We start from the raw sequence: 11,383 nt of genomic DNA on the forward strand, positions 1-11,383 counted from the left end.
CCCCGCCACAACACCAAAAACTGAAGACGAACAGGCAAGGAAACGCGAAAAATAAACTAAAAAATTAAATGTCTGACTAGTTTCGAACAGTATGCGTGTCGCCCTTTCCTCTTTCTCACTCTCTCTCTCGTGTTCTCTTCATCGTTTTTTAAGCTTCTTCCGGTAGACGCATTTTTTAAATTCAATTTCAAAATAAATAATCTTACTAAAGTAGAAAACAAACAAGAACTTTTTTTTTGACGCTGCATTCCCATCCGGGCTTACTCCTAGCCGCGAGCGGGCCAAGGGCAAGAGGATGGAAAGAACGGTGTTGTGCACTAGAGGGAAAAAATGTTGTACGAAAATAAACATAAAATAGAACCAACGTGCGTTCGCGTCGGGAGAGCTTTACAAAAGCCACCAATGGTCAACTCTTTGCAACCTTAACCACTAACTACTAGAACACGCTGCCTTAAACCTAGCTTCCGTAACCTTAGGGGTCATCGTCCTTACTAAATGCATCGCGTTTTTTGTTTGGCAATAGGGGTTTTATCGGCTTCTTCTACCATTAGTTCGTTTCGCTCGGTGCCACAAGGGTTTTTCTTCATTTGTAGGAATTCGAGGTTAAGGCTCTCAGTCTTTGTTTCGCAGGATATGTCGACGTGCGCATCAAAACTCGTTTGAATTGAAGGCACATGGCTGGTTACACCACACTCTCACACACTCTCACACACTGGGCACGGACACTGGCTTACCGTGGCAGAACGGTCGGGATGAAGCTGTCGTCGGGCGATCCGAGGTAGGCGCTCTGGGAGTGCGGGCTGTCGGAGCGGGCGAGCGACGGTACGGGCGAACCGGCCGAGCTGCCGCCACTGCCGGAGCCACCCGGGCAGCCACTCTCCGCGTGCTTGGTCAGCAGCGGAAGGCGCGAAAACGACTTGGTGCAGGTCGGACACTTGAACCGCTTCACGTCCTCGTGCGTCTGCTGGTGCGCGCGCAGATTCGACCGGTCGGCGAAGGCGCGCGAGCAGAGCTTGCAGACGAACGGCTTCTCGCCGGTGTGCGTCCGGATGTGGCCCTGCAGCAGCCACGGCCGCGAGAACGCCTTATCACAGAGGTTGCACTTGCACGGCAGCGTGTGCGTCCGGATGTGCATCTTGAGTGCGCCGAGCGTCTTGTACGGCTTGTCGCACTCCTTGCAGACGAACGTCTTCTGTGCCTGGTTGCCCTCGGCCGCTGGGCAGTGGAACTGCTGGTGCTTCGACAGGCCCGAGTAGGTGGAGTACGACTTGCCACAGTCCGGGCACTGGTAGCGCGGTGCGCCGCCGTTGGCCGACGCCGCCTTCGACTCCTTGCCATCCTTGGCGAGGATGTTCGCGCTGGAGGTGGACTTTTCCATCAGCACGGACGAATCGGAGGTGTTGGGGTTACCGTTGGCCGCACTGAGACTGTTGTTGTTCTCCTCCGAGGCGTCGCTCGGGCTGGCCGGTGCCGAGGAGGACGCCGGCGAGAGGGAACGGCCGCGCGACGAGAGGTACGAGTTGAACGAGGTGTGGCTGGAGGTGGGTGACAGCGATGGGTGGTCGACGGGCATCAGCAGCGAGTGGTGATGGTGGTGCTGGTGATGGTGGTGGGGGTTGTGCGGGCCATGGTGCGGATGGTGGTGCGGTCCGAGACTGTACGGCATGTAGCGGTGCTGGGCGCGCGCGAACGGTTCCGACTTGATGATGTTGTTGTTCTGGTTGAGGCGCAACTCGGGCGGAAAGGCCGGCACGACCATAGAGGGTGGCGGCGAGAGGGACCGCCGTTCCGGGCGGAAGAGGTGGGTCGGCGAGGCGGATGGGCTGGTGCTGTCGCGCTGGCCAGCGCTGTACGGTGACAGCGGTTCGGAGCGAGGTGGCGAGATCTGGCTGTGGTGATGGTGCTGGAGGTGATGGTGTTGGTACAGGGCAGCCTGATGATGGTGTTGCTGCTGAGCCTGTTGTTGCTGCTGCTGCTGCTGCTGCTGTTGGTGCTGCTGCTGCTGGTGATGATGGTGAGCCTGGCTCTGGTGGTGATGGTAGGCGGCGGCACTGTAGAAGTCGGCCGGGTATGGCATCGCGTACGGGAATCCCGGGTACATCGCCGGGAAGGACTTGTACAGGGAGTGGTGGACGGCGGCGGTGGCGGTGGGGTCGGTGGCGGTGGATGAGGCAGGTGAGGAGGTGGGGGATCGCGGCGATCGCGGGTAGTACAGGGACGGCAGCGAGCCGTAGGTCGGTGTCGGAATGGAGATCGGCGACTTGGCCTCGCTCGGGCTGGGCGAGGAGGAGGGCGGTGGCGTTGGGAGTGTGTCCTCCGCCTTGATCACCACCACGACCGTGGGTGACTCGGAGCGGGCCTTCTTTTTCGACTTCATCGAAAGGTCCTGTGGTTTGGTGCTCAAATTTTCCGGCTCCATTTCACTTTCCGAATCTGCGCGAGAGAAAACGAAACAAAAGACGAGAAAACGAAATTTAGAAAATTGTCAAAACTAACACCTTGTGTTTTGCTCGAACATGAACCAAACCACCAAACACTAACACTCAATGCAATTGCCAAATAATCTGATGCAAAAGATAATTACCATTTTTCAGCTCCTCGTCCTTCTGCATGAACACTGGCCGCTTCTTCAGCGGGCAGTTGCTGTAGTTTTTCTGCATAATGGAAGTCGGCATTATTGTTGCGTGCGTAAAACTAGCAGGATCAAACACGTTCAACGTTTATCACACAACGGTCTGCACCGACCAATCGTTCTCAATGCTTTCTTTTTGTTGCACACAGTTCGAACCAGGTGCGAGGAGTTCACTAGCTTTTGGCTTTTTTTTTGTTTCCTCTTCTTCCGTCTGCGAATGCGATCTTCACAGTTTTATTCTATCGCCAACGGCAGAACATTTGAACTTGCTACTTTTTTTTCCTTTTCTCTTCCACTCTTCGTTACACCAAACTCAACCGTTGCTCTTCGGCGCAATTGCTCTGATTCATAACGACACCGGGCACGGTCGCTTGTAATCCTTTGTGCACGGCAAACTTTCCGGTTTGTTCTGGAACTCGATCTCTTCACCACTCTGCTTCTCACACACAGTTGTTGCTTTGTGTCACATCAAAAATCGGAAGCTGCGTTTACTAGACGACACTGAACGGAAACGCACTCAAACGGTTTCGGGGTGCGTGCGTGCAAGCAACACAAACAAAAAACGCACAAGTACGGAACGGAACGCAGGACAAAACGAAAACTTAAAAGAAAAAGCGGGCGAATGCTGCGAGAACGCACGGGCCTGCACGACGGTGTTGCTTGTTCGAGGCGATACTTCGAAATGATACCCTCCGGACCGGTTCGGGCCCTTATTTATAGGCGCACCCGAACCGGTGCACGATCGTGCGCACCTTCCCCTGGCGGCACCGGGTTCGGGTTTTTCCCCTATAACTGTGCCCGGTTCGGCGAATCCGATCGTGTAAAGAGGGCGGAGCTTCGGTGCCTTTTTTTCCTACTTGTTTATTAAAGAGACTTTGCGCTGCCAGGCTTCAGGTACCGTTTCGCGCGGGTCAGTTGTTGCGTTCGGGTGCGTGGTGGGGGAATCAGGTTTTTTTCCAAGAATCCCGATCCTCGCCGAGTCCGCAACGACGGTGCAGTGGTGGGGATTTCTGGCCGACCTGCAGGTGCGCCCGAACACCCGAAGTCCTGGAGTTTCCTGGGAGGGGAAAGTACGCACACCAAGGTACGTGCAACTTGCCGATGCATGCATCTTCGGGGGTTCAGGTTCCCGGGTTTCGGGGCTTCTCGATCAGCCGGTGCCGGAACGTCGTACCGTAAGGAGCTCAAGGTGTGGATCTATTTTTTTTCCTCTTAGTTTTGTTACCTTTACGTGCTCTATGGGCAATGTGGATGTTCAAGTCAAACTCGCATTTAGAGGAAAAAGATCGCACGCACGCTTCCTTAAAAAAACTCTTATAGAAACTAGTTTAAAATAATTAAATTTTACCCTCCTTTTCAGTATGTTTCAATATAAATTTCATACAAGCTTTTCGGTATTTTAACATTCGCTAGCTAATTCAAGCTGAAGTGGATCTGCCCGTGTGGATCATCATCGAGAGTGCTCTATTGGACGGCTGATGGGCTCGTTGAGCATTTACAACATTCTTTTTTTTCCTTTCCGTCGCTTCCATTCCATTCAGAGATTCAAAAATCAACACACAATTACACCCGGCCTGGTTCGGGGTGTCCTCCCTTGCGGAGCCCGTTCCAGCTGCGTTTTTGGAAGCGGCAAAGGATCGAACGAAAGCAGAGACCAAAAGGCAACGCGAGTCCCAAAAGTAATCCCTGCCACTGTCTCTCTCTCTTTCTCTCGGTGCAATATACCAAGCAACCGAGTCAGTTGCGCCAGTTGGGCCAGCTGAGAGTACCTTCCACCCGAACCATCCCGCTCGCCCTTTGGCCAGGAACCAAGGTGCGCTACCGTTGCTAAGGATACTGCGCAGGATAAATGCGTTGCGCAGCGCTTCCCGTCGCCCTCGACCGTGGCCCAGATTTGGTTCACCCTGCGCACGTACGCACGCAGTCCTCCGCGAGGTTCCTCCGACCGGTTGACGATAATCCGACCGACCCTCGGGTGCTTCCCTTGGTTTGCTGCAAACAAATTTTTCCACCGTTCCGTTTCATTTAACTTTGCGCCTGCCGTCACGAGTGTGGGCCTGCGACGTTGCGACGACCAACGGAACGGAGACAGTTTTTTTCTCTCCTCAGTTTGGCGTGAAAGATTAGAGGTAATTGCGGAAGTAATAACGCATCGGAATCGGGTCGATGGCGGATGAAGTCACGACAGCAAACACATTGGGAAGAAGTAAATCTACGGATGTATACATTGTTTTCCTTTGGGCTGACAAATTGTACCTTCAATACACGGATTGGTGATTTGTTATGGACAAGAAATGATTTATTTTGCTTAAAATAAGAACAGAGGACAACAAAACCATATTACATGGCATTTTGAAAACACTTTCATGAGACGATTATGAACTACAAAACGATAACCCAAATTTCAACGACCGAAACAACACCAAAACTATTCCTCAAAAGTTATTTCCGTATCGCACCGACCGACTACATCGATACGCCCTTGAAATTTTAGCTTGAAAAAGGACCTCCAAACCCGACGCACACCGGAACCATGGAAAGTGTTGTGTTTCCCCCTCTGTTCTGCCAGCTCGCACCACCGCCACCATCCCTGAACACATGCCCGAAAAGGACCTCTAAAGTTGGATGCTTGAGGGACGCTTGAAAATTACACCACCATGGGTTTTAGGACGCTGATCGCGCGTTGATTAAAGCTCGGAATTGTTCTGTGATGACTGGCCTGGCCAGGTGAGGTGCATCGAACGGTACAGTGCCGCACGTCGACGCGAAGGGATCCCTTTCAACCGGAGCAGCCGGTTGGTTTGGTTGATCCAACCAAAACCCCTGCTACATCTGTCAGGATTTTGGCTATATACTGGTTTTTTTTTTTGCGCACACACAAACCATCCCTGCACGTTCGCTTTAAAAGGATCTCGGGTGGACTCGATCCCCGATCCGTTAGAGATCGGCCGCTTACTTTTGATTGCACTTCCTCATTGCATTGCACCAGGCCTGGGGCACTGAGGGCGCTAAGCGGAAAGCCAAGGATACGCAATACCTCGAAGGGGTCAGTTCTAAGGGATGAAGAAATTGAAAAGAAAAAAGTGGTCGTCTCCTTGCATTTGTCTCGCGCAAGCTGGAAGCTGTGCCGCTTGCAGGGGGCGAAGAAAATCAACCCAAAAATCATCCCTCCATGCACGCAGGCTGCGTCGAGAAGGAGTCGTTCGGGGCTTCGCTTTTTTTTTGCCAGCCAACCTAGCCCAGTCAGCCAGTCTAGGCCTGCCTCAATCGGTACCGTACAACCATGGCCTAGTGTGGCACCTTTTTCCCGTTCCATCTCCACCCCTCCCGGCTGCTAATCGAGAAGTGGAACGGTACGGTGTTAACAGAAACAGGACCCTCAAGGCGAAAGAAAAAGGGAAAAGTCTTAAGGAAAACCGCACTGTTCATTCTTCTGTAACGATTTTTCTTGCCGGACCCGGTAGAGCGCAACGAACTCCGAAGTTTTCGCCCGGTTCGTAACGGTCGGAGATGGCCAACGGGCGTTTCTTCTTCGATGGCAGCTCGGAAGAAAGATTCCACTTTCTTAGAAAAAGGTCGTCCAACGCAAGCTGCCAGCTTTTGGGCTGCATTGTTCCCGGAGTTTGCCAAAATGTCTTGGGAGGCTTCGAGCTTGGAAGCAGATGAGCGACCAACGGAGGACAATGCCGGGGACAATAGGAAAACGCGTCTGTTCTGGTCGTGTGGCACGATGGCCGTTGGCAGCACGCCACTCACCTGCACGGCGTGTTTCTTTTCCACCATAATGTTCCTTAACACCCGGCATTGAAGTCTTCTATTAAATGCAAAAAATTGCGTCCACTGGAATGCGCACATGCGGAATATCGCCCTCCAATCGCCGCCATTCCCTCCCGAAACGTCCTTCCACTCGGTGCGCATGTCCAGCGCATGCGCCTTTTAAAACATTTTGGCGCGAATAAATCCCGCGTGCCGTGCCATTCAAATCACTTGTCCGCAATGCTGTCGCACCAGCAGCACGATTCGATTCGCCTAAATTCGAACCGAAAGACGAAAATACAGAACACACAAGTTTTGACAAATATTTACATAACATTTTCGCATTTCCGTGCGAGGTTCAAGTTCTGTGGCCAGCGAAGTGGTAGCCAATATATGCTACCAGTAGATTGATGTCATGGCGCACATGCCTACCCGATTTCCAACCCCATTGCTTTCGATGCTCGATACATCATCGCATTCGGCGTGGCGTATGGTGCTGCTGTCTATATGGCCATGGCGGAGGCACCTGGCTTCTTTGTTGTCTATCACTTCCGGTACGGTGCGTTGATAAAGTAAGCGTGCATGCCTTTGCATATCATGTGCCGTGTAGCGTTCGCGTTAGGGGTGCTTCTTTTTTCCCGCTTTCCAGTGGTTTATTCTTCTTTGGCCTCGAGATGCCAGGTGAAACGTGGTGGTCAAACATGGTGTTACTTGTTGGTGGAATTAGAGTGATAAATTTGGAGGCGAATTTATGATAGGATTCGTGAAAAATGTGTCTTGCTTAAAATTACTTGGAATTTGAATTTCCTCTTGCCTTACAATGTTGTTAGACATGTTTAATTAGCGAAATTCTGCTTATTTGCATTAAAAAATGACACTATGTATCTAAATCCCTAAATGTATCCATGTTCACTAAATATAATCAAATAAAAATATTTGTAAAATAATGTTCGTAATCAATTACTCAACCTACCATCGATATGCTCAAGAAAACTAACAAACGATTAATCGTAATTTCTTCTCAGGCTACCTTCGTCGATCCTGCCAGAGCGATTTAAACTTACTCCTAACTAACCTTCCTCAACGCGGGCTCCACTTTGTTTCGCCAAAAAGACGAAACTGTAACGCGAGAACAACGAAAAAAAACCCTTCTTCACAAAACAACGGTCCGGCGCAAAAGCGAACGAACGAAAAACCGTTAGTCACGAAATCGAACTCAAGAACGTTGATCGAAAAGAACAAGATGATGAGATCGAAAGGATGCCGCGGCGAATCGACTCAGAGACAGAGGGAGAGAACGTAGCGTAGATCAGCCGACGTTGGATCGTTCGGTCGGTTTTTTCTCCTTCACCCTTCGCTGGCCACGGTTGAACGCGAAAAAGGAAGCAACACCCGGGGGGCGAAAGAACCACAAAACGATCGACCTTCCAGTGGGGAGGGAGGGAGAGGGAGGGACCAATGTGTGCCACGCGGGCCTGGGTCACCTCCGGAACCGCACGGGTGATCTCGTTTCCGACGCGTACCGAGCATCTTCTGATTCCTCGTCATAAAACGTATTAATCCACTCTCAAACAACCAATGGAAGGAAATGAAATCGAAAGGTAAACAAACGAAAAGGTGGCTTCGGGTTCGGCCGGGAGGAATGGAAGCAGGAAAAACTGCACCAAACGATGCATCTTAACGGTCGCAGTGCGCCACAAGATGCGCATCGGGCTCCTGGCTCGATCAAGCAGATCCCCTCGGTCTCGATTAAGGAACCGGTCGATTTTTGCCTGCCCCTAAACAGCAGCAGCCGCCCCGGTTGTTGCTTCACCCCTGCCAACGGTGGCGACTTTTCTTTCGCCATTCGTTACGTTACGAACCCGCTTTTCTTTCCGTCGTTGTTCTTGGGCTTTGATTTTCCTTTTTGAAAATCTTAAAGCCGTGCCAAAGGTAACGATCGCCACCGGGTGCCAGACTGCAGTGCAGCCGGCTGCCACATCTGGTCCAATTCTGGTTTGCGTGTGTGTTCATGTTTCGCCAGGTTCAGGGGCAATGCACCGGATGACGGGTTTGATGCAGATCGGGTCTCTTCTGGGGACGCGCTGAGGGAGGAAGTGGTGGCTTCCAAGTTCCTCTTCTTCCGGAGTAGAATCGGAAACTCACGATCTTAGCCGAATTGGACTATTTATGACGAGAAGAAGTTGGATCACAGTGAAAGTGAAGAAGTAAACACGATGAATTCCTTTCTAATCTTGATTAAAAAATAGTATAAACCATACAAATTAAATAATTTTTCATCGAAAACAAAAATGCATCAATATAGAGGAGAAATAAAGTTTTGATTTAGTTAATGCTTCAAACAACGTTTTAAGGTTGACTTAGGGACGAATGTCGCTCTGCTGGCGCTAAGTCTCTCAAATATAAATAATAAAAAAGGTAATCGTTGAAAATAAAGATGAGATTGATTAAAGAAAATAAGAATATTACTGAACTAGACAATTTTGTTCAGATCAGTTTTTCAATTTTAATTGTTTTAGGTTATGTCTGCAAACTTTACACTCAATATTTTCGTTCATTTGGATTAATAATGAATGAAACGGCTAAGAAATAAGGTCTTACCTTTAAATCGTCTCATCAACATATTTGTCTTGCTACGAGTTCACTGAATTCTAGCTACGAAATCCCTACACCAACACCAATTGATCCGTTTCACGTTGCATCTGTACGCTTCCCAAACAAATGGCATCATTCTTCGGGAGGTATTTTAATTTTTTTTCAAGATCAAGCCTAGCATAAGAAATTGTACCAACTGGTGCAGAAAGAACTGATCGGAAGAACGAAACACGTTCCCCTCCTCGTGCTCGTTAGAATGCAGCTTTAATTGAAAGGCACGTCGACGAGCTGCCTTTCGAGGGATAGTATTAGGCGCGCAAAACGGTATGATTCCCGAGCGTCGACGGAAGAATCGCATCCCGTGACGATCGCCTCCGCCCTGACGTCCCATTCCGACGGTTTCTTTTCGTGAAAAATGCAATCCACAGTGTTCTCTCCCGTCCTCATCTGCGCGAAAGCACCGGGTTTTGTGGATTGAAATCCCTTCAATTTGTCAACGGACAACGGCTCAACTTGCGCGAAGAAGGGTAAGCTCGTTCCTTTCCGAAGACGATCGAGCTCTTGCTGATGATGCAAACGTTTCGTTCCGTTTGATCCTTCATTGCTTCGTTTGTTTGCATTATTTGCCTACTTTGATGCGCTCTGCTTCTGAACGTTCTTGGCTGGAGAACGACCGGATGGGGTTTTCCATCAAGATCGCATCCCGCGCCTGTTACCGAAGCCTAACGAACGCCAAGTGGGCGTCGTCGTCGGGCAAGCGAGCCCGTTGATTTCCGTGGCATTAAATTGATGCATCCCGCCACTAATAATGCCACTCGGATTGTCGCTCCGGTTTGGCTGTGGCCGAAGCTTCGCAGTTGACCGTTCCTGCGGGAAATGGAACATTTCGCAGCTCGTTTGCACCCGGTGCTGAATGACGCTAATCCCGGTGCCGGTGCCCGCGAACGCACACCCCATCCCCCCGGGTTCTGACCCGGAATCGGAACGACGTGCCGGCGAAACCAGCCGCATCACCTGGCCCGTAAAAATCCCTATTATTTCTAATGATATGAAACATAAAAACCATATATTACCCAGAACCGATGAACCCGCGTTTCGCTGCAACCCTCCCCTCGCGTGCTTTCGCTAGATCACTCAATTGTTCTGCTCAGGTTCTTGGGCCCTTCCCTTGCCTCCCGGTACGGTGGAAACAGGTCGAAACGATGCGAACGTGTGTTCGCGCCACCTTTTGCTGGCACGGATGGGTTGTACCACGCTATCGAAAGCACAGTTTGTTGACGCGAGCCATGCGAGGCCAGGGACCGGGAACACGGTTTTCGTCATTCGGTTTATTCGTCTGTCAATCGCAGGGGCGCTTTGGCTTCCCCGCGGCGAAGGGTTGCATGTGTCTACATGCGTGCATTATGGCAGATTCTGTTGGTAGCTGGTGGTTATTATAAAGTTCACCTTTCGATCGTTCTTTTCCGGATGATAGAAAGCTCGTAATTTTATTTATATTCAAGCGTGTTATTATTTAAATTTGTTAAAGTGCTTTAAACAGACAAAATACGTTCATTACCTCAGGTATTGATGTAGGTTCCCAAAGTTATACAATTAAAGATATGAAAATCAAAAGCAAAGCTATTTTGTGCACTTTTTGAACTTTAATTGGACTGTTATTTTCTTGTTTTGAATCTTACTTCAAAATATTTGGAATATGGTTAGACAGCGAACAACATTGAACCAATGAAAATTCTGACTGAATTCGTTTCTATATCTTTCATTTTAGAGCCAGGTATTAAATTTAACGATGATGAAATGGAAAAACATACGCTTTTGAATACCAATTTATGAGATTGAGATGAATGTGAGTAAAAGTTTAAAAACTTGAGATGCGTTTGCTGAAGCTTATCTAAACCTTTTCTTCATTAATAGAGTTTGCTTTAAAAAGTATTGCCAAACTAACCTTTTTTTTCAACAAATCGGCATTGTTATAATCTGTACGTGAATTGTTCTTTAAATTTATTAGTTCACTTTGCAAACTGTTGTTTACTTTGTAAACTTTGTTAAACTTTTTTTTCGGTAATAGAATTTGCTTTAACAAGTATTGCCAAAACAAACCTCTTTTTTTCAACAAATAGGCATTATTATAATCTGTACGTGAATTGTTCATTAAATTCATTAGTTTACTTTGTATTGAACACGCAAGACAAAGTTATTAAAAAGTTTTGTCTATTTATATATGAATTAAAAAAAATATTCTTTTTTAAACTCGGGGACATTTGTATAACGCTTCTAAATACATTTAATGTAGTACTTCATCTATTACATTTTCACCTCATCTTTTCTTAAAACCGTCAAATAAAGATTGTATAATAATCGTTTGGCATAATAATTTATTAAATATGTTCAACAAAACAA

At 48.7% G+C, this 11,383-nt stretch overlaps 1 protein-coding gene across 1 annotated transcript; it reads right to left on the minus strand.

Moving 5' to 3' along the window:
* Window positions 1-730: 730 nt before the first annotated feature.
* LOC131292820 (protein escargot) lies at window positions 731-2,675 on the minus strand. Its single transcript, XM_058320907.1, has 2 exons — window positions 2,585-2,675; window positions 731-2,433 (listed from the first exon to the last, which is right to left on the minus strand). The coding sequence occupies exons 1-2, from the start codon at window positions 2,673-2,675 to the stop codon at window positions 731-733; spliced, it is 1,794 nt and encodes a 597-aa protein (XP_058176890.1).
* Between the last annotated feature and the right edge of the window lie 8,708 nt (window positions 2,676-11,383).

The sequence above is a fragment of the Anopheles ziemanni genome, chromosome 2 (assembly GCF_943734765.1).
Source record: "Anopheles ziemanni chromosome 2, idAnoZiCoDA_A2_x.2, whole genome shotgun sequence".
Taxonomy (NCBI): domain Eukaryota; kingdom Metazoa; phylum Arthropoda; class Insecta; order Diptera; family Culicidae; genus Anopheles; species Anopheles ziemanni.

Bases quoted from the DNA above. Each gene is read 5' to 3' on its own strand.
- LOC131292820 (XM_058320907.1), bottom strand. From the start codon at position 2,675: ATGCCGACTTCCATTATGCAGAAAAACTACAGCAACTGCCCGCTGAAG. The intron at 2,434-2,584 runs GTAATTATCTTT...TCTCTCGCGCAG, and splicing joins GGACGAGGAGCTGAAAAATG to ATTCGGAAAGTGAAATGGAG.